We start from the raw sequence: 23413 nt of genomic DNA on the forward strand, positions 1-23413 counted from the left end.
CTAGACCAATAAAAGCCCCACCACGTATCCCCCCTCGCCTTTCACCTGGTCCCAAACTCTCCCCGGCTACAAAAGCCCCACCACTTATCCCCCCTCGCCTTTTACCTAGCATCTCACATAGATAGGATGCACAGGGTCTCAGCGTAGCCGGGACTTATTGTCATATTAAACAGTGCTATTTCTGTAGTCACATCATCCAGATGGGAAAACGTGAGTCAGGCTGCTCAATCTGAAAAATTTGATACATATTTCCTGTGAAAAGATAAGACCCAGTCCCACTGAAACTAGTCTGAAACTTGCGGCGCTATATGTAGATCCTTATGTAACAAATCACTCTCTCACTTCTCATAATTGTATTTATTCTTTTAATCTTGATTTTATGTTTTTAACTGAAACATGGCTTGACAAAAACACAGGAAATGTGTAATAAAATCTGCTCCACCCAACTTTAAGTTTAAATCTGAAACATGAGAAAACAAAAAAGGAGGTGGAGTCTGTGCAATCTTTAGAGATTAAATAATTGGGAGTGTCTACAGAGCAGCGGCGCGCTGCCGAAACTGCCATGTTTTTTTGTGCCGGCCGCGCGCCGCGGCTCCTGAACCTACTGCGCTATTTGACCATGCTTTAGCGCCGTTTTAGACCGCGCCGGGTTAAGGTTAGGGTCAGGGTTAGCCATGAGGCTATATGGCAGTGCCGCGGTTCCTGAAACTGCTCAGCAGCCACGGCCTAAGTAATTACCCACAGGTTGTCTTTTGGGGTGTTTTCATCATTTGAGTATGTATCTTTTAATATGGAGCTAAAACAGTCTCCATTCATTCTCTTCATTGTTTTATACAAGCCTCCCCAGCACTGCCAAATTTGTATCGATGATTTTACTACTATTACTTACTTTCAGTCGTATGCACAGACTTTGATGGTTTGGTTCTTACAGGTGATTTCAATGTGCATGTTGACAATATTTCTGACAGAAACGCTAAAGAGCTTGATGCTGTCTTTGAATGTGAGTGGCCCCAGCCACAGCAGAGTGGCCCCAGCCACAGCAGAGGGCACACTCTAGATCTCATAATTACAAAGAGGTAAATATTTAAAATGTCGATGTGGTCGATGCTGCTGCTGTTGTTTGATCATTTCTGTGTCTTCTTTGACATGTCTGTTTTTCCCAAACCACTGGCTGGTCCTGCAGTTGTTCGAAGATGACACATACATGATGGCACAGGTGCACTCTTTATGGAAATGATAAACTTTGAAAATGTTTCATGTTCTGTAAATAATTTGTTGAACTCTGTTACATCTAGTGTTTTGAATGTTTTGGACGTCATTGCCCCTATGAAGACTAAAATGGTTAAAAATAAGCAGAAGGTGCCATAGAGAAATGATGATTCGGTCAGGGCACAGAAAAGGGAGTGCCGCCGGGCCGAACAGAAATGGCGCAAGTCAAAGCTTCAGGTTCATAGGGGGAAAAATCCTGCACAACGTTTTACTTGCAAGTAAAATTTATAGGTGAAGAGGCAACGTTTCGGCAACTGGGCCTTCGTCAGGCAAAACATTTTTTTAAACATTTTGCCTGACGAAGGCCCAGTTTAAATGACAGGGAACAAAAATCACAGACTAGGAACTTGCATTGGTGAGTGAATTGTTGACAAAGCCTAAAAGTTATTGGAAAAAACTGTCAAATTTAAGCAAAAAAATATTTTTATTAAAAATGCACAATGCAGATTCAGAAAAATGTAAATTGCCAAACCCGATCCTAATCATTAATTGGAACTATTTTGGATTAGTTTGGGGTGTGGCCTAGAGTGGGCGTACTCTGTCAAACATTCCTAATTTGGACAAATATACAGTAACTTAAACCAGCAAAATGACATGTAACCATAACAAAATACTGCAACAATGTCAATGAACACACCTCATTAGCAGGTAATGAGGAAGTACATTAAATATGACAAACACATTTCAAACACAGTTCTTAAGGCAAACTAAACTAAAGCATGATTTAGTTACAAGTTTAGATCACACAGGAAACGTTAAGTCAGTTTAAATGTGAAATACAATGTGTCATTAAGGACTTTTTAATCCCGAGAAAGTTTCCATCCAGCAGAACAAGAGGATTTGTTACAGTGGACAATTCCACTTCTCCACAGGGGTCAGGTCCTCGGACCCATTTGGTGTCCTCTGTGTTCTTTATCAGAGGTGTTGACCCAAAGAGGGGCGAGGGGGTGTGGTGAAGACAGTGTTGTTGGTCCATGGGGGGTGAGGAACATTTTTCGACCCATCCAACATTTTGCTTCGCTTTCTGCAACAGTGTCTTGAATTATGAAAAGGTAATGTCTTTTAAAAAGTCTCTTTGGACACATATGTCCTACAGAGGCCATTTTGTTCAGAAAGAGAATCTCTTTGAACAGAAATGGAAGTTTAAGGTTCAAAATACTTGTCGCATACAATAGTGTCTTGAAGCCATGGGGCGGGAGAAGCCCTGGCCATTCTGATGCTAATCAGGTACTCAGTGATGAGGGAGCTAAAGTGAGCCAACAAAAGGGTTTGATAGCCCTTTAGTTAGGATACGAAGAAGAGTAATCTCAAGTGAAACTGTAAACACCCTTCATCAGTAGGTTCTGCCTGGTGGGCGGGGCCTACTCAGAGTAGAATAAATATCTGCGTTCTCAAACTAGATCCGCAGATTGAGAATGACTCTTGGATGAGAGTCGAAACGTTCTGTTTAAAAAAAAAACAGGGCCCAGATGACGAGCTCATGTATCATAAAACATGAACATTAGCAGGTGTTTGATATTAAAACACATGCATCTGAGGCCAAGGGTTTTCAACAGTGTGGACTCTCATGTGTCTTATTAAGTTGCTGGAGTCTGAAAATGCCTTCCCACAAAAATCACAGCTGTAAGGTTTCTCTCCAGTGTGGATTCTGGTGTGACTTTTCAGATGACTTGCTGTAGAAAAACTGTTTCCACACTGGTCACACTCGTATGTTTTTTCTCCAGTGTGGATTCTCATGTGTGTTATTAAGCTGCTTGTGCCTGAAAATGCCTTCTCACAAACATCACAGCTGTAAGGTTTCTCTCCAGTGTGGATTCTCATGTGTGATATTAAGGTGCTTGACTGGGAAAATGCCTTCTCACAAACATCACAGCTGTAAGGTTTCTCTCCAGTGTGGATTCTGGTGTGTCTTTTCAGATGACTTGCTGTAGAAAAACTGTTTCCACACTGGTCACACTCATATGTTTTTTCTCCAGTGTGGATTCTCATGTGTGATGATAAGTTGCTTGATCTTGAAAATGCCTTCTCACAAACATCACAGATGTAAGGTTTCTCTCCAGTGTGGATTCTCATGTGTGATATTAAGCTGCTTGTGCCTGAAAATGCCTTCTCACAAACATCACAGCTGTAAGGTTTTTCTCCAGTGTGGATTCTCATGTGTGATGTTAAGTGGTTTAACTGGGAAAATGCCTTCTCACAAACATCACAGCTGTAAGGTTTCTCTCCAGTGTGGATTCTCATGTGTGATGTTAAGTTGCTTGATCTTGAAAATGCCTTCTCACAAACATCACAGCTGTAAGGTTTCTCTCCAGAGTGGATTCTGGAGTGGGTCTTGAGATAACTTGCTGTAGAAAAAACATTTCCACACTGGTCACACTCGTATGGTTTTTCTCCTGTGTGGGCTCTGCAGTGTGTCTTGAGTGAAGAAGCAGCGCTCAATGTCTTTCCACACAGGTCACAGGTGAACCCCATTCTTCGGATGGACTTTTAGATCTGCCATGAACACAGAAAAAGAAGTGAAGTGAATGCATGAAGTAATAATAGTCTTAAATAAAGAACTTGTACTTTCGTCAGTTCCTTATCACTGTTGAGAGTGGTTACGGATTTTCAAAAGCTTCAGTGACTTATGAAATGAACAGGACTTTATTGTTTCTGTAAGAATGTGGACTGTGTAACAGGCTCTGGCTTTGGGTGAGGACAGTATCAAACCAGTCTGGCCCACAGCTCTGTCAATTAAACTTGTTTACATTTAACATTTTGGCAAAGGATTTGGCAAAAACATGTTGCAACAGCAATGAACATACAGTGAAACAATGAAATGTGTTTGTGTGAATGTGTGTCAAGTGGGAGAGTCATGTTTGATACTTTGTACTTTGTGAGAACTTCATAACCATCTTGTGACAGGCAAGTGACTAATGTCTGAACAAGCGAACAGAAAAAGGAACATTCAGCAAAAACATTTAGCATCTTTAAAGATCCCACAGGTTCATAGAGTTAGGGGCCAGGGGGGCCCCCTATCTAAAAAAGTTAGGGGCCCCCCAGCAATTTCAGGGGCCCACAAGCGCGCGCTGCATCACAGGGTCATAAGAACAAGATACATTTGTTGTTTTAAACCTTGTTATTAGCATGTAAAATTATTAAAAGTACTTTTATATTTTATTTGATATGAAGGAAGAGCACAAATACTGAATTCCTATAAAACAGAGATCATGATCTTTCAATACGGTTTTAATTCAATATAATAATGTTTCTTAGATAGAAAATAAATACTGTATAAAGCATTTGACAAAAGGAGAGATTGTGGAATATATAAAATCACAGAATACAAAACAAACTACTAACATATATACATTGCCCTGATGCTAACAACTCCAAAGGGGTTGGATACTTCCACATTGAAATACAGCTTTTGTTGCAAACAACTTTAAAAAGACTGAATTGCGGACTGAGTAGAGATTGACGCCCTCTGACCTAGATATCACTTTTCACACGCAAAATTAGACCGGGCATTTCCGAGTACACCCGAACGCAGCGGCCAATCAGATGCCCGCTTTCATCGAAATTAGATCACAGACATCGCTCGGCGAATGAGATGCGAGAATACTGCGAAGTGGCATGTCTGTCAAAACGAAACTTAAGCGATGAACTTAATGCCCCAAATATGGCCAAATTACTAGTTAAATCTTGATTTTTTTTTCGAGGAATTTCGATACAGGGGCACGGTGGGCTGTGATAAAATGTGAATATATGATTATATTTCTGTGATGTATTTTATCTGCATAATAGTGATATATTATCTGCATCATTAGTCTAAGAGAAAAAACGCATTTGTGACTGCATTTGTTTGTGAAGGTGTCGTAAAGATGGAGCAAAGGATGTTTACCCTAGGGGGGTAACACCCCAGGGGAGAATGTGTAAAACATTCACCAGGCTTTATCTCTAGGAAAAATACCAGCTGTTGTAAAAGACAAGTGCCTTGATGTGAAGCAGACCAATGAGAAATGTGACCCGCCTATTCCATAATATCTAATAAAACCAACCCGCATGAGAAAAAACGGTGTGAGACGCAGGAGGGTCACCAGGCTGCTTACAACAGCCTGGCTAACGAGGTCCGGCGTTTTCTCCCATGCATGCCATACAAACGTCTGATATTTCTGTGTCGTTTCATATTCTAAGTTGAATTGTGTTCTCTGTGTATAAAGGAATAGCATTGGTGTATGTCTCATTCCATGACACGGGCCCTCCTAATTCAAACCCCGGGCCCGCCGGCAATTCGAGGGCTTACGGGCCACCGTCTATTTTGCAGCCTGTCCCATATCATGCCATTTTTACCGTTTCGTAGTCTACCCCTAATATTTGATAATAATAAGTGTTGTGCAACACCCATAACATAATAGTTATGAAATATCACCCATATCTTGGACCCCACTCACAAACCTGGAAATGCAAACAGCTTGATTTGAGATTCGCCCCCACCCTCACCAAGAGCGATCCGCCTCCCCCGCCCACACCGTGAAGTAGTCTCACGAGAACATGCGTCCCCCGCCCACACACCGTGACGTAGTCTCAGTGAGAGCATGAGTCCCCCGCCCACCCAGTGAGAAAGTGGGGGTTTAAACAGAGGCTGGTACACAGTCAAAAAATCAAAAAGCTCTGAAAAGTCTATTTTGCATGATATGGGACCAAAAAGAACAATTGGGGAATTGTAATTAGGGAGTTTGGAGGGAACGAGGCGCTAAAAGCCGAACCGTAGTGCACAGTGAGCTTCCCATCTACAATAGGTTTGCTCCCTTCAGCAATCAAAAGCCCGCTGAATGGACTCGTGACACTCTAGTAATTGGAAGTTCTATAAATCAGAGACGTGACATACTTCCCAACTTATTTACCATCCCAGGGGGGAGATAACGCATAAAAAAGTGGGAGTCAAATTTTGTCAGAATTAAGAGAAAATAACACTAATGAGCCAAATGACTGTAGGACGCATATTCGTCCCACGTTACGCTCCATAGTGTGTTTCTATATAAAACAAAACCATGTAGTGTAGAACCGATATTTATTTTCAACAGCGGCTTTATCCTCGTCAGCGCCACTATCTTTGCCAACGCTCAAGTCGTTCACTATCACTGTGGGACGTAAAGATTTAATAATAAATTCGACCTGCTTTGCATTCTGGGGGACGGAAACGCCCAGCAGCGTAATCACAACAAACATGGCGGCGCCCATATGTTCCCCCCCGCCCACTTTCGCTACCAAAATAAAGGCTAACGGTGTAGAAAAGGTCGATTTTTGATTTTTGATGTGATTGGAATATCTTCAAATCGGGAGATTTACCCCAAATCGGGACACTCCCAACTCTCCAGACCAAATTGGGAGAGTTGGGAAGTATGACGTGAAGCTGCCAGCTGCTGCTAACGTCTGGTGTTATCCAGGGACCAGAATGGGTGACATCGAAGGAAACCTTAGGCTCTTAAAGCAGAGTAGACAGAGGTTCCGTTGAGTCGTGATTCACGCAGGCGGTAACGATGCCAGGCGGAGAAAATTAGAGGGCTCAAATTACAAGTAGGTGTGGTGTGTGAATTGGCAATGTCTTTGTCAGATACCGTAATATTTTCTGGTGCCCTGCCCAATCGGATCAATGCTGAATTGTACAGCCGTCTTTCAGCATTCAACAGCTGGTTACCTTTGTGAAGAGCACAGGAAAACTCTGTAATCTCAGGTCCACTGCCAGCGCCCTGCTTTAGAGACGTGAAATTCAGTTGCCTCAGACAATTGCATGTTTGGCTTAAGTCATACTGTGGTGCCAAGCAAATACCACATGTGGATAACTTTGCTGCTTTTTTCAAACGATTTGAACTGTTTAAGCGGGATCGCATTCACCCAAATATGTATGGATCCCGTCTTCTCTCTCTTAACATCGACCTCACTCTTACATCTGCAGCAGTCAATGTGTGACAATCAGGTATGGTGACTTCAAATACTCTTGGACCTCTTCAGATACCAGTCAGGATTACAAGCAGAACATTAGTATCAGGGCCTCAACCTGCCCAAAACTCTATTGCACCTATGCAACTGGGAAAGGATTCAAGTGACATTTGTGTTGTGAATTGGAACAGAGTCAAAACAGAAAAAAACAAAAAACATATTTAATCAGGATTAAGCCTACTAAAAACCAGCCCATATCAAAGATTCAAGATGATAATGTTCTAAACAGTGTTTTAAATGTATCAACATTTCAATTTAAAAAAGGTCTTCGAATAATTCACATGGATGTGCGAAGTCTTCAATCAAAAAAAGATTTTATTGTGGGCAAAAGAAGCCAATCCCGATATATTTGTATTTTCTGAAACCTGGTTAATAACCCCCCCGGATCTCAGATGCTGACATTTCATTGGACAATTTTAATATATTCCGTTGTGATAGACCCAGTAAAGGAGGTGGAGTAGCAATATTTGTAAAAATCTTGTTTCACTGCAACTGTAAAATCCAATGTCAAAAAGTTTTGAATACATAGTTCTAGAGGTGGGTTTGGGTAAAAATAATACTGGGACTTCAGACTTCTTTACTTTCCTCTCCACTTTTGATCATTCTGAGTTGCTTGTTTTAGGTGACATGAACATCGATTGGTAATCCAAAACTTCTGACAGTCCAAAGAACTATTGTAATGAATTAAACCTCACACAACTTATTACTACTCCCACCCGACCTGACCCTAAAGACCCACTTAAAACAACATTACTAGACATTATCTTAAGCAATAAGCCTCAAAATTACCACTGTAGTGGTGTCTTTCCTCTAGATTTTAGTGGCCACTGTCCTTTTGGGTGTGTGCGGAACACACAATGTATTAAATCCAAATCAAGTGTAACTGTTAAAAGGTCCTATAAGCATTTTAATGAACAAGCATTTCAGTCTGATCTATACTATAGTGAAATTGGTTTTACTACTAGTATTCCAGAACCCAACACAGCACTGGACTTTTTCATTAAAACATTTAATGATATACTGATAAACATGCCCCTCTTAAAAGAGTAAGTAAGAATAATCCCTGGTTCTGTCCAGACATTGCTGCATTATCTCAAGAGCGTGATAAAGCCTGGTCAAAAGTGCAATAAATATGTCACTTCTGTTCGTAATGCCAAAACATCTTACTACATCAAAACTTTCATGGAATCACAGGGGAATTCTGCAAAATGTGGCAAACAGTTAAATCCTTATTGCAAAATTCTACTCCCTCTTTACCAAATTAAATTACTAAAGATTCAATCAGCTTGACAACAAAATAATATATTTGTGATGCATTTAATCAGCACTTTGCTGACGCTGGAAATACCTTTGATGCTGCTGCTCCAACTGTTGTAATTTTCCAAATACATGAGAATAGACCTGATGATCAAGTATTTTCCCTTAAGCCCTTTACACAGTATGAAGTATTAAATATGTTGCCGTTTATAGATCCAAAAAAGTCCACTGGAGCCGACACCCTCGAACCTAAGTTACTTTTGTTATCAGCCCCACTAATAGTAAATTGGTTAACTCATGTTTTTAATCTCACAATTCAAACCGAAAGTATCCCATTACTATGGAAAACTGCTTTTGTTCTCCCTTTGCACAAAGGAGGCCAGAAAAATGATTTGAAAATATATCTATTCTTACGCTTGATGGTAATATGATTAATATGATTGAACAAGTACTTGGGCATCTGGAGAGATGATAAACTCTCCTTCAACAAACACATACAGGAGCTGACAAATAATCTTAAAACTAGATTGTCATTCTTCTAGAAAATAAAACGTGTTCCCCCTTCACTGTAGAGAACAGTTAATCCAGGCTACATTTCTTTCAGTTTCTATTAAATTGTGGGAGCAAATCCAAAAGCTGCGGGAAAAAAATCATCTGTGGAGATTGTAAGATATGAAAATCGCCGCACTTTTAATCAGCGTGCAGACTGGTTGCCATGGCGGGGGCGATATGCACACTCGGTGTTTAAGCGGTGAAGTTATTTGGCGTGACTGACGAAAAGTGCTCACATCATCAAGTGACAATAAGAAAAATAGTGAATACGCGCACAGGGCGACAGCGCCCCACGGCGCGAACACGCCAACAGAGAGGCAATTAATAAAAAGTTGTCTGCTAATGGCTCTTTTCCTGTGGTTGGACTAGTATAGATGTAGAGAACTATTGTATTCAATATCTGCATACCAATAAGGCCACTTCAATGCGACGCGCTCACTTCGTAGAAAATAAAACTGTCTGCAAAACCTGTGCGAGGATTTTAAAAAGGACATATATAAAAAAACGAACATCCGACCTAACTACCTGGATTTTTTCCCCCAATGTTACCGTAAACACTTTTTTTTTTGGCCTAAGGCCTTAGTTATTTTATTACTTGGTTTACGGATCCGCCGCACTTAGAAGATTGATTTATACAATATAAATTAAATAAAATAAATCATTATCATTTTTTTTTTATGAAGTACCGCCGACATAGCAAAATAGCATTAAATTAAATGTAAAAAGTGGTATTATGTCAAAAGACAAGAGTGCGTGAAGCAATTTCTCGCCAAACTCCTGCGGAAGTCTGTGACGCAGCGGGTCTGTCGCCCGTCTCTTTCTGCTGCGCGCCTTTATATCGCAAATACAAATTTTAAACCTGTTTACCACATTTTCTTCAGCGCGTTATGCCGTAACTGGGTGGGTGAGGGAGGGTGCACACTGCGCGCCGCGTCTCCCCCCCTCTCCTCCCGTGGTGCATTTTGGGCAAACCCGGAGGAAAACATCTTTTGAAATTGAAATGATATTTATATTCCGTCCGCCCGTGCAATATATTTCATTTAAAAATCCGTAAACCAAGTAATAAAATAACTGCGGCCTAAGCAGGCTCTGCGTTGCTGAAAAACGTATCCATGCATTCGTAACATCTAGATTAGATTTCTGCAACTCCCTGCTCGCAGTGTGTCCTAAAAGCTCTAAAAAAAGCTTTCAACTGGTTCAAAATGCAGCAGCAAGATCAGGGTTCAGAATAAGCAGTATCGCATCGCAAAATTCAACACAATTTCTCTCAACTGCATTGCATTCGTCAGAATAAAAGTGTTTTTGTATCCCGCTGCTGTTTCAGATCGCGAGTCTGAAAGTGGGAGGAGCCACAGTCCGGTAAAGTTAGCGTCAGATTCACAGATTTGGACATCCAAGGTCAATAGCTCCTAAACGCCAAAGTCTTTGCAGATCATTCAAATGCCAAAATACTCACATTTACACGTTTTTAAAAATCAGTTTTTTTTAATAGAATGTTTACAAATACAATTGAAATAAATAATCTTATTACATCAATGGAAAATATTGATTGTTAGTCACTTTTGTGTTTTGCTATGAAATGATCAAGTTGCTATACAAATTTGAAAAAAAGAACGGATTGTTTAGCAGCATTGCTATACAAGAGAAAATCCTTAATCTGAGCCCTGAAGATTACCAACAGGAACTAAAAGAGGAGAGCACATTACGCCGGTGCTGGAGTCTCTTTACTGGGTCCTGTCAAGTTTAGAATCAAATTTAAACTCCTCCTTCTGACTTACAAAGCCACAAATGATTTGGCCCCATCTCACCTCAAAGATGCTTTAGTACAATATCATCCAAACAGAGCTCTTCACTCTCAAAATGCTGGACTTCTGGTGGTCCCAAGAGGTCGAGCGCTTAGCTCCCAAGCTCCTGTGTTATGGAATCAGCTCCTGTCCATGTTAAAGAGGCCGACACAGTCTCTTCATTTAAGACCAGGCTTAAAACGTTCCTCTTTGAAATTTCTTATGTTCAGGCCAGTTAGGAACAGAAATATAAACCTGCAGTTTCAGCTACGCTGCCCTAGGAGCAACTATGAGGGAAGTATGGCAGCTTGAGTACTATCCTCTGATAAAGACTACTTATTCTAACAAACAATATTTAATATTCAATTCCACTTGCAATCTGTTCATTTCCTTTTCTTTTTCTTTTCTCACTCCCTTCCATCCCCGAGGACCCAGATGCTCCTCTCCTGGTGAAACAGTCTCTACCCCATATGGACGGTCCTTCATCTGCCTGGAAGAACTGGTTCTCCTCCTGAAGAACTGGTTGTGGAACTCCAAGTTTATAATTTTTCCTAAGGAATTTTTTTTTGTAGTTCTTCTTGGCCAATGAACATCGTCCCTTTGGACATTGTTTGAGTTGCTTTTTCACTGTCGCCCTCAGAGGCAACGGTTGTTGTGATTTTGGGCGTACAAAAATAAATTGAAATGAATTAACGATGACTCATTTCATCAAATTATATAAATAAAGGGCAATAGTTTTATTCATTTGATATTTGCACTACTTAAAAAAACAGACCTTTAATATGAGAGTTGAATCAAATCTAAAGAAATGGTGTCATGGGCTTCATCTTTGGTTTGTTGTTCTATCTCATGATTTATGTTTTTAATTCAACAGTTACTCCGTTATCTCTCAATGCTGGGGTGTTACTTTTTTGGGTTACTTTTCAGTGTATTTCGTAAGGAACTATGCTTTTTCTTTTCCGAAGCACATGAAAGGAAGGACTGAAAAAGAACCTGGAACTGCACCTCTGGAGACAACTCTACTCAACTACAACTCTTCTCTCATCTTTGACAACATTTAATTTACTTTTACTTTCATTACTAATCCGTGTTAGTACTTCTTGTCCGTCTGTTAACCATCTACTGCCTACTTTCACAAGAATGGGTGTATTCATTGAAATTATCATTAAAAAAACAAAACCTCCTCAACTTACGGTAGTTTTCGAGTCTATTGTTGCCGGGACAACGGTTGAAACACGTATATCTTTCATAAGCAGCAATGAATGTGTAAAATAATAGTAGAAACACACTCAGTAATTCACTTCACATCCAGCCGAGCCGATAAAAAGAGTTTTCATTTCATTTGCCTTGTTGGTTTAGGTTTGTGGTGTTAGCTGACTAGCTTATGTCACAAACAAGTTAAAACGTTGGCCTAAACGCTGGACATAAGTGAATGAAACACATTCCTGTACAAATATAATGTCATTTTCCACTTACCTTCGGCTGTATCGAGTTGGAGCCGTTGGAGTCGACTTAAATGTCTTTTATTGAGAAGATTAGACAGAATTCAGTATCGGCGATAACAGTGGCCATCTTAGGTCAAAGGGCACTCCTTCTTCAACAAGCAGCGACAAGCTGCAACACAAAACAGTAGCGCCTCCTAGTGGAGCACATAGTAATGATCAAATTAAATCACATCACATCTCCCTCTTTAGCTGATTCCCAACAGCAAAGTAAACATGGGAAACGTTTGTATACAATCCCAAAACAAAATATAATTGTGATTAAACTTTCAACAAAATTCTAATATAGCATTAACAAAGTCGATGTAATCCCTCATTCGTCCAGGAGTGTTCCATTGTAGAAAAAGATTCAGTTGTCATTGTCAATGACTCTTGGATGAGAGTCTTTTCTTCTTTTTTCTCAACTGAGTCCAGATGACAACAACTGAATCTTTTTCAACTATCATTAACAAAGTGGTTTTGTCTGACCCCCAGTTACTACCAGAAAGACATCACATTATATGAATTACTAATTATTACATTTATCTGCCACTTTCCAAATGTGTATTCTCCATGTCATCTTTTCATCAAGATGGACCCCCAAACATTTGAATGATGCAACCCTTTCCAGTGCCTTAACTTTGATTTCTCCACAGAAATGTTAAAACCCCACTAGCTTCCCCATTCCATAATACTAGTCAATGCCCTTTGCAACTTATTAAAAACTAATGTGACATTCCGACCTCTCTTCCACACAGCCCCATCATCAACAAACAGAGACATCCCATACCCGCCCCAACATTTATAACAATATCATCCATCACATTAAACAGAACTGGACTAATTACACTTTCTTGGGGCGTGCCATTATCAATACTCACTACTTGAGATAAAGCGCTGCCTACTCTGACTTGAATATTATGGTCTTGTAAAAATGCCCAATTTAAAGTGTGAGATCAAATGCCTGCATCATACAGTTTAATTATCAGCCGCTCCCTCCACAACATGTCATAGGCCTTCTCAATATCCAAGAAAACAGCAACAAGAACCTCTTTACATGCATATGCTTTTATAATGTCAGTCTAGAGATAATACTGACTCCATGCTGCTCCTCCCCTTCCTAAAGCCATTCTGATAGGGGACAAACCAGTTCTCCTTCTCCAACTTATAGACTAGTCTTTCTGTCACCATCCTCCCCATGATCTCACAAAGGACTGATGTAGGAGCTATGGGCCTATATGAACCTGGTTTCTGTACCTCCTTTCCTGGTTTCAAAATGGGGATAACCACAGCCTGCCTCCAAGCATCCGGGACACGCCCTTCTGCCCACACATTGTTAATCAATGCAAGAACCTCCTGCAATACCTAATCTTCTTTTTGGTTTTTAAAAATGTCATACATCAGCCCATCTTTTCCTGGAGCAGTTGGACCGCCCCCATTTATCGTCTTTACCAGCTCTTTCAAGGAGAAAAACAATTTATAGGATTAGAATTATCCATTTTTATGTCAAGTTTGTACGGTTGATTATCTAACATTGTGTTCCTCCTACTGATCCCTACATCCCCCAAGTTTTCTCCACTGTGGACTAGCTGAAAAGCTCTGGCTAAAAGAACTGCCTTCTGCCTATCATTGACTGCTACAACTCGGAACAGATCTCAAGCGTTTAATCCCTGACATTTGTCAATAACTCTCCTTGCAACAGCTCTTAGCCTTATATTATATTCTACTGCATTATGCTCAACTGACTGCCTCCTTAGTCTCTTATATGCTTTATTTACATGCAAACACGAACATTACACACAATCATTTCATACAAACTGTGATTCCACTCATCTACTGTACCTCCATTAACCTTATCTAGGTCTTTGCTATGAAGGTTATTTTGTGTGTTAATGTTTTTTTTTGCCATTGATTTTTAGTTTTTTTTACATCGAATCTAGTTTGCATTGCAATATGCATTGTATATAAATACGATTAAAAAAATTGAAATTCGACGTAAAAAGAGCCGCGGTGCAGTCAAATGGCCCAACAATTTCAGGAACCGCAGCACTGCCATATAGCCTCTTGGCTAACCCTAACCCTAACCTTAACTCTAACCTTGACCCTATCCTTAACCCGGCGCGGTCTAAAACGGCGCGGTCAAATAGCGCAGCAGTTTCAGGAGCCGAGGCACAAAATAACATGGCAGTTTCGGCCGCGCGCCGTGGCTCTATAGACACTCCCAAAAAATTCAATGTCAATTTTTTTTTTTTTTAAATAAAAACACAAAATACCCTTCATAGGAAAATAGTAAATCACAATACGACCCAAAATATCAGATTGTCACAGGGATGAGCTCATGATTTGATTTGATTTTTACACCATATTGTCCAACCCTGTTTTCTCAATTTGCAATGTATTAATTCATCTCTTATTTTCTTTTCTGTCCAAAGATAAAGTAACACTACATATTGATGGAGTGGCTCATTTCAGGATTATAGACCAATTAAAGGTAAACTTAAGCTACACATCTATTTATGGATTTATATTTTTTGCTTTTATTACTTGTTTTTGTTGTTGTTGCTTATTTTCAGGGCAGTTACGGAGTTGAAGATCCAGAGAAGGCCATCACTGAGCTGGCACAAACCACCATAATGTCGGAGCTGGGCAAACTAACACTGGACACATTTTTAAGGGTAATTGAGTAGGGGTGTAACCATGCAACGCTAACTTTTCCTAATCCATAGTAACTGTTGGCCAGTACACTCTGCCGATGTTTTTGGGCCAATGTGTAGGACAGATTTAGTTTTTTCCCCCCAAATTAAATAATTTAAAATGACCACAAACTTATCGAAAAACCTGCTTCACTACAAACTAGATAAGAAAGCAGTTTGGTGACATTTTGTGCAGTTCTTTCCTGGCTTTCAAGAGTTCAAATAAAGTTTAATGTGTATTATTTAGGCAGCTGGTTGATCCAAACTCTGTCTGAGTCTGAGCTGTAGATTTAAAGCTATGAAGTTCAAATATCAGCCCTAATCTATATCTAATTAATGGTGTTTTTGTCTTAGGAAAGAAAGTCACTGCTTGTTAACATGGTCCACTCCATGAACCAAGTGTCTGACAAATGGGAAATTCGCTGCCTGCGGTTTGGAATTAAAGAGATCCATTTTCCAGGGCAAATGAAGGTGAATCCAATGTGCTATCTGCATAACATTTCCCACTGCTGCTGATACAGTACTGATAAAGCTTTTTATTGTTCATAGGTCGAAGCAGAGGGCTGTAAATATTTGCGTGTTTTTAATTGAGAGGTCCACTGCAGTAAAAGTAAAAGACAGAAATGTGACTTTTTTAAGTTGTTTTTGTAATGAGACAATATAAATTAATCAAAAAATTGAGATTAATCAACATGAGGTAAAAAAATATGAAAAAGTGTCTTGTGTATTTTTTTGTTTTGTGCAGGTGATGCTAAGGAAATGTTTGTTCACAATTTGCTTTCTCTTGAAAACGTAAGCAATAACACTTACTTACTCCTATATATTGTATTCAGTTTTGTAGTGTATGTCTGTAAATAAAGCCAATGGGTCCTAAATGACTTTTCAAACCAAATGTATTTTGCAATATTTAAGCTGTATGTAACTGCATATTTATTGATCAATAAGTCATTTTCTTTTACAGAATGGAAACGGTGCCTCTAGTGTGACCGAACAACGTGGGGACACTGTCACACAGGTACATTATGGTCCCATTTAGTATTCATACGATGGGAAAAAAATGGTTTATATTCATTCATCTCCAGCTGCACGCAGAAATGATTAAATATGAGAAAGAGAAGACCACGGAGGAGGAAGTGGTGAACCCTTCGGAAGATTAGGATTTTAATTTTGGTTTGGCAGTTCTTGGCACCATTAGTCTTTAAGTTGTTTTTAATGAGAGTGTGCTGGGCAAACTAACACTGGACAAAGTTTTTAGGGTAATTGAGTAGAGGTGTAACCATGCAACGCTAACTTTTCATAACCCATTGAAACTGTTGGCTGATACGCTCTGCCGATGTTTTGGGGTCAATATGTAGGACAGATATAGTTTATTTTCCCCAAATAATATGATTTCAAATTGCCACAAACCTGTTTTCCTACAACTGGATAAGAAAGCAGTTGGGTGACATTTTGTGCAGTTCTTTCCTCGCTTTCAAGAGTTCAAATAAAGCTTAATGTGTATTCTTTAGGTAGCTGGTTGATCCAAACTCTGGGTCTGAGCTGTAGATTTAAAGTTAGAAAGTTCAAATATCAGCCCTAACTGTATCTAATTCAATGTTTTTTTTGTCTTAGGAAAGAGAGTTACTGAACGCGAACATGGTCCACTCCATTAACCAAGCGTCTGACGAGTGGGGAATCCGCTGCCTCCGATATGAAATTAAAGACATCCATGTTCCACCTCGCGTCAGAGAGTCTATGCAAATACAGGTAAAATAATTGCTATCCACATAACATTTCCCACTGCTGCTGATACAGTACTTGTAAAGCTTTTTATTGTTTGTAGGTTGAAGCAGAGCGTAAGAAAAGAGCCACGGTGCTGGAGTCTGAAGGAAACAGGGAAGCTGCCATTAACGTAGCCGAGGGCCGTAAACAAGCCCAGATTCTGGCTTCAGAAGGTGAAAAAGCTGAGCAGATTAATAAAGCTGCTGGTAAGTACAATCATATTTTAATTGCCTTTTCCAATGTCCAGCTTGGGTGTTTTTAATTGAGAGGTCCACTGCGACAGAAATGCAAAGTAATATTTATTTCTAAATAACTCCAAACATTGAGATAAATCAAGAGGTGTATTTATTTATTTTTGTGCAGGTGAGGCTCAGGCAGTGTTGGCCAAAGCTGACGCAAAAGCCAAAGCTATCCGTTTGCTTTTAGATGCTTTGGCTGAACAGGTAAGCAATAACACTAACTCCTATATATTTTATTCAGTTTTGTGGTGTACGTCTGTAAGTAAAGCCAAGACCAAAATGACTGAATAATGAATCTTTTACCTGTATGTAACTGCATATTAAACAATTAATAATAATTGTCTTCATTTTTTTCTTTTTCTTTTACAGAATGGAAACGCTGCCGCCTCTCTTAGTGTGGCTGAACAGTACGTTGCGGCCTTTTCAAATCTGGCCAAAGACAGCAACACCGTCCTTCTACCCACAAACACTGGGGACATTAGTGGAATGGTCACACAGGTACATTTTTGTTTATATTTATTATTTATACAATGGAATGAATTAGGGTTTCAGACTTTAATTTTTTTTCCCAGGCAATGAGCATCTATAGTACATTGGCAAAGAAAAACACGGCGACGCCAAGACTAGCACCAGAGTCAGAAGACAAGAGGAGCACGGAGGAGGAAGCGAGGAACCCTTCAGCGTGATTTTAGATCAAAATGACTATGTGGTAACATTTTGGAAACCTTTCACCTCTGGATTAAAAGACCAGACAAAAACGAGACAAAAACGATTACTCTTCATTGACATTTTCTCCGAATCGGCCAATGCTATGATTAATTAAAAACAAAGCTATATTGTGGTTTTCCAGTAGGACCTCTTAAGTTTGTCAATCGTCTCTTTGAATCTGTTTCCTTTTATAAAATATCCCCATTTTGTGTTCCAAAAAGTCAATTGTAAGACCCATGGACCCAAGTAAACCTCCTCACGCTCAGCAATTAGGATTTTTAGTTTGGTTTGCAGTCATTTGCACCATTAGTATTAGATTAGGTTCAGGACATCATGTGCATTATTACTGCACTTAATATAACGGCCCTTAAATTTTCAAGTTTTTGTTAATGAGATTTAAAATGTTTGTCCAAAAATAATCCTATTGTTTTTCTTCCTGTTTGGCTTTAAATAAAAATCTTTGTATTATTATTATTATAATTATTATTTGTATATTCTGCATTGCTATTGATTTTCTTTTTACATTGGCTAACGTTTTTCAACAGCGCCAGTGTTTATTTATGAATGCATTTTATTTTAATCTAGTATTTGTAGTATATTATAGTTATGTAGTTTACGTACATTTAATTTCACAAACGCAGTTAGGGTTTATAATTTAGCTTAGAAATATTAATTTAGTAACACGTTTTAGCTCACAACTATGATTTAAGATCAATATATTCACATTCCGGGCATCTATGAATTTTTAGCTCGAGCTATGAAATGGCAAGCGGTATTTTTTTTGTCTGTTTTCTTATTATACTTCCACAACTCGCGCATTTTGACGCCCTGAGCGACGATGTTCAAATCTTACCGGAATGAATCCACCTCTTATTACCATAATTATGATGCCATGGCTCTACACCAGGGGTGGGCAAACTTTTTGACTCGAGGGCCACATTGGGTTCTAAAATTTGGCCGAGGGGCCGGGCCAGGAAAATATGGATGGTGTGTTTGTGTGAACTAATGAATTACTATAAATTACACGCAAGATTTGACCTGTAATTTGTAACAAAGCAAACAAATGCAAGGCTCAATGTACAAATTGTTTTCCAAATGCATTAATAATTGACCTATTTCAGTGAGAACAGTGTTGTTGATCTCCCTGTTTTGCCAGTGCATCAAAGTCTGGTGTGAGTTTTGTTGTGGCAATTCTCAGGATAGATCCTTTGGTTTTGATCAGCTGGATCTGTGATAGGCTTTGTTAATGTTCATGACACTGAATGTCTGCTCACAAGGATTCAGCTCCAGCTGCTCCACAGTTATCTCCAGCGAAGGACTCATCAGCAACAGCACCACAACACCTTGACCAACACCTTGACCCATATGTGACAGGCCCGACAACATCCCTGTCATCGCCCCTGCCTTTAGAGCAGCCCTGCCCCTGCGTCCCTCCTACAACATCTACTCCCACTAAAGATTCCTCACTCTCCTTCTCATCTCCACCCTCACTCAGGGGCCTTCCCAGCCATTTTGAAAGTCTGATCAAATCAAGCCTTAAGATGGCTCCACTCACGCCCAATATAGCAAGATCAAGAGTTATATCAACTCTTCCCCGCACAAGCCGACTAGACCAACAAAAGCCACACCACTTATCCCCCCTCGCCTTTCACCTAGCATCTCACATAGATAGGATGCACAGGGTCTCAGCGTAGCCGGGACTTATTGTCATATTAAACAGTGCTATTTCTGTAGTCACATCATCCAGATGGGAAAACGTGAGTCAGGCTGCTCAATCTGAAAAATTTGATTCATATTTAAGATAAGATAAGATATTCCTTTATTGTCCCACATGGGGAAATTTCACTGTGAAAAGATAAGACCCAGTCCCACTGAAACTAGTCTGAAACTTGCGGCGCTATATGTAGATCCTTATGTAACAAATCACTCTCTCACTTCTCATAATTGTATTTATTCTTTTAATCTTGATTTTATGTTTTTAACTGAAACATGGCTTGACAAAAACACAGGAAATGTGTAATAAAATCTGCTCCACCCAACTTTAAGTTTAAATCTGAAACATGAGAAAACAAAAAAGGAGGTGGAGTCTGTGCAATCTTTAGAGATTAAATAATTGGGAGTGTCTACAGAGCAGCGGCGCGCTGCCGAAACTGCCATGTTTTTTTGTGCCGGCCGCACGCCGCGGCTCCTGAAACTACTGCGCTATTTGACCACGCTTTAGCGCCGTTTTAGACCGCGCCGGGTTAAGGTTAGGGTCAGGGTTAGCCATGAGGCTATATGGCAGTGCCGCGGTTCCTGAAACTGCTCAGCAGCCACGGCCTAAGTAATTACCCACAGGTTGTCTTTTGGGGTGTTTTCATCATTTGAGTATGTATCTTTTAATATGGAGCTAAAACAGTCTCCATTCATTCTCTTCATTGTTTTATACAAGCCTCCCCAGCACTGCCAAATTTGTAGTGATGATTTTACTACTATTACTGCTTTCAGTCGTATGCACAGACTTTGATGGTTTGGTTGTTACAGGTGATTTCAATGTGCATGTTGACAATATTTCTGACAGAAACGCTAAAGAGCTTGATGCTGTCTTTGAATGTGAGTGGCCCCAGCCACAGCAGAAGTGGCCCCAGCCACAGCAGAGTGGCCCCAGCCACAGCAGAGTGGCCCCAGCCACAGCAGAGGGCACACTCTAGATCTCATAATTACAAAGAGGTAAATATTTAAAATGTCAATGTGGTCGATGCTGCTGCTGTTTGATCATTTCTGTGTCTTCTTTGACATGTCTGTTTTTCCCAAACCACTGGCTGGTCCTGCAGTTGTTCGAAGATGACACATACATGATGGCACAGGTGCACTCTTTATGGAAATGATAAACTTTGAAAATGTTTCATGTTCTAATGTAAATAATTTGTTGAACTCTGTTACATCTAGTGTTTTGAATGTTTTGGACGTCATCGCCCCTATGAAGACTAAAATGGTTAAAAATAAGCAGAAGGTGCCATAGAGAAATGATGATTCGGTCAGGGCACAGAAAAGGGAGTGCCGCCGGGCCGAACAGAAATGGCGCAAGTCAAAGCTTCAGGTTCATAGGGGAAAAAATCCTGCACACCGTTTTACTTGCAAGTAAAATTTATAGGTGAAGAGGCAACGTTTCGGCAACTGGGCCTTCGACAGGCAAAACATTTATTTAAACATTTTGCCTGACGAAGGCCCAGTTTAAATGACAGGGAACAAAAATCACAGACTAGGAACTTGCATTGGTGAGTGAATTGTTGACAAAGCCTAAAAGTTATTGGAAAAAACTGTCAAATTTAAGCAAAAAAATATTTTTATTAAAAATGCACAATGCAGATTTAGAAAAATGTAAATTGCCAAACCCGATCCTAATCATTAATTGGAACTATTTTGGATTAGTTTGGGGTGTGGCCTAGAGTGGGCGTACTCTCTATTCCTAATTTGGACAAATATACAGTAACTTAAACCAGCAAAATGACATGTAACCATAACAAAATACTGCAACAATGTCAATGAACACACCCCATTAGCAGGTAATGAGGAAGTACATTAAATATGACAAACACATTTCAAACACAGTTCTTAAGGCAAACTAAACTAAAGCATGATTTAGTTACAAGTTTAGATCACACAGGAAACGTTAAGTCAGTTTAAATGTGAAATACAATGTGTCATTAAGGACTTTTTAATCCCGAGAAAGTTTCCATCCAGCAGAACAAGAGGATTTGTTACAGTGGACAATTCCACTTCTCCACAGGGGTCAGGTCCTCGGACCCATTTGGTGTCCTCTGTGTTCTTTATCAGAGGTGTTGACCCAAAGAGGGGCGAGGGGGTGTGGTGAAGACAGTGTTGTTGGTCCATGGGGGGTGAGGAACATTTTTCGACCCATCCAACATTTTGCTTCGCTTTCTGCAACAGTGTCTTGAATTATGAAAAGGTAATGTCTTTTAAAAAGTCTCTTTGGACACATATGTCCTACAGAGGCCATTTTGTTCAGAAAGAGAATCTCTCTTTGAACAGAAATGGAAGTTTAAGGTTCAAAATACTTGTCGCATACAATAGTGTCTTGAAGCCATGGGGCGGGAGAAGCCCTGGCCATTCTGATGCTAATCAGATACTCAGTGATGAGGGAGCTAAAGTGAGCCAACAAAAGGGTTTGATAGCCCTTTAGTTAGGATACGAAGAAGAGTAATCTCAAGTGAAACTGTAAACACCCTTCATCAGTAGGTTCTGCCTGGTGGGCGGGGCCTACTCAGAGTAGAATAAATATCTGCGTTCTCAAACTAGATCCGCAGATTGAGAATGACTCTTGGATGAGAGTCGAAACGTTCTGTTTAAAAAAAAAAACTTAAAAAAAACAGGGTCCAGATGACGAGCTCATGTATCATAAAACATGAACATTAGCAGGTGTTTGATATTAAAACACATGCATCTGAGGCCAAGGGTTTTCAACAGTGTGGACTCTCATGTGTCTTATTAAGTTGCTGGAGTCTGAAAATGCCTTCCCACAAAAATCACAGCTGTAAGGTTTCTCTCCAGTGTGGATTCTGGTGTGACTTTTCAGATGACTTGCTGTAGAAAAACTGTTTCCACACTGGTCACACTCGTATGTTTTTTCTCCAGTGTGGATTCTCATGTGTGTTATTAAGCTGCTTGTGCCTGAAAATGCCTTCTCACAAACATCACAGCTGTAAGGTTTCTCTCCAGTGTGGATTCTCATGTGTGATATTAAGGTGCTTGACTGGGAAAATGCCTTCTCACAAACATCACAGCTGTAAGGTTTCTCTCCAGTGTGGATTCTGGTGTGTCTTTTCAGATGACTTGCTGTAGAAAAACTGTTTCCACACTGGTCACACTCATATGTTTTTTCTCCAGTGTGGATTCTCATGTGTGATGATAAGTTGCTTGGTCTTGAAAATGCCTTCTCACAAACATCACAGATGTAAGGTTTCTCTCCAGTGTGGATTCTCATGTGTGATATTAAGCTGCTTGTGCCTGAAAATGCCTTCTCACAAACATCACAGCTGTAAGGTTTTTCTCCAGTGTGGATTCTCATGTGTGATGTTAAGTGGTTTAACTGGGAAAATGCCTTCTCACAAACATCACAGCTGTAAGGTTTCTCTCCAGTGTGGATTCTCATGTGTGATGTTAAGTTGCTTGATCTTGAAAATGCCTTCTCACAAACATCACAGCTGTAAGGTTTCTCTCCAGAGTGGATTCTGGAGTGGGTCTTGAGATAACTTGCTGTAGAAAAAACATTTCCACACTGGTCACACTCGTATGGTTTTTCTCCTGTGTGGGCTCTGCAGTGTGTCTTGAGTGAAGAAGCAGCGCTCAATGTCTTTCCACACAGGTCACAGGTGAACCCCATTCTTCGGATGGACTTTTAGATCTGCCATGAACACAGAAAAAGAAGTGAAGTGAATGCATGAAGTAATAATAGTCTTAAATAAAGAACTTGTACTTTCGTCAGTTCCTTATCACTGTTGAGAGTGGTTACGGATTTTCAAAAGCTTCAGTGACTTGATGAAATGAACAGGACTTTATTGTTTCTGTAAGAATGTGGACTGTGTAACAGGCTCTGGCTTTGGGTGAGGACAGTATCAAACCAGTCTGGCCCACAGCTCTGTCAATTAAACTTGTTTACATTTAACATTTTGGCAAAGGATTTGGCA

At 39.9% G+C, this 23413-nt stretch overlaps 4 protein-coding genes across 4 annotated transcripts in view; 2 read left to right on the plus strand and 2 right to left on the minus strand.

Annotated features, from left to right (window-relative positions):
- The window catches only part of phf24 (PHD finger protein 24), a 289741-nt gene that overhangs the window by 121002 nt on the left and 145326 nt on the right, over window positions 1–23413 (plus strand). The window lies entirely within an intron of this gene.
- Window positions 1892–12407, minus strand: LOC140367264 (uncharacterized). Its single transcript, XM_072453638.1, has 2 exons — window positions 12321–12407; window positions 1892–3762 (listed from the first exon to the last, which is right to left on the minus strand). The coding sequence occupies exon 2, from the start codon at window positions 3739–3741 to the stop codon at window positions 2788–2790; it is 954 nt and encodes a 317-aa protein (XP_072309739.1). The 5' UTR covers window positions 3742–3762; window positions 12321–12407; the 3' UTR covers window positions 1892–2787.
- On the plus strand, window positions 16586–17855 carry LOC140367267 (stomatin-like protein 2, mitochondrial). Its single transcript, XM_072453641.1, has 5 exons — window positions 16586–16764; window positions 16841–16985; window positions 17143–17222; window positions 17388–17516; window positions 17591–17855. Exons 1-5 carry the CDS (start codon window positions 16654–16656, stop codon window positions 17702–17704), a joined length of 579 nt encoding a protein of 192 aa, XP_072309742.1. The 5' UTR covers window positions 16586–16653; the 3' UTR covers window positions 17705–17855.
- Window positions 21202–23122, minus strand: LOC140367265 (uncharacterized). The gene has a single exon (XM_072453639.1). The coding sequence runs from the start codon at window positions 23107–23109 to the stop codon at window positions 22156–22158; it is 954 nt and encodes a 317-aa protein (XP_072309740.1). The 5' UTR covers window positions 23110–23122; the 3' UTR covers window positions 21202–22155.

The sequence above is a fragment of the Eucyclogobius newberryi genome, unplaced genomic scaffold (genome assembly GCF_026437365.1).
Source record: "Eucyclogobius newberryi isolate DKJ021-1_F unplaced genomic scaffold, fEucNew1.0.hap1 SCAF_2, whole genome shotgun sequence".
Classification (NCBI taxonomy): domain Eukaryota; kingdom Metazoa; phylum Chordata; class Actinopteri; order Gobiiformes; family Gobiidae; genus Eucyclogobius; species Eucyclogobius newberryi.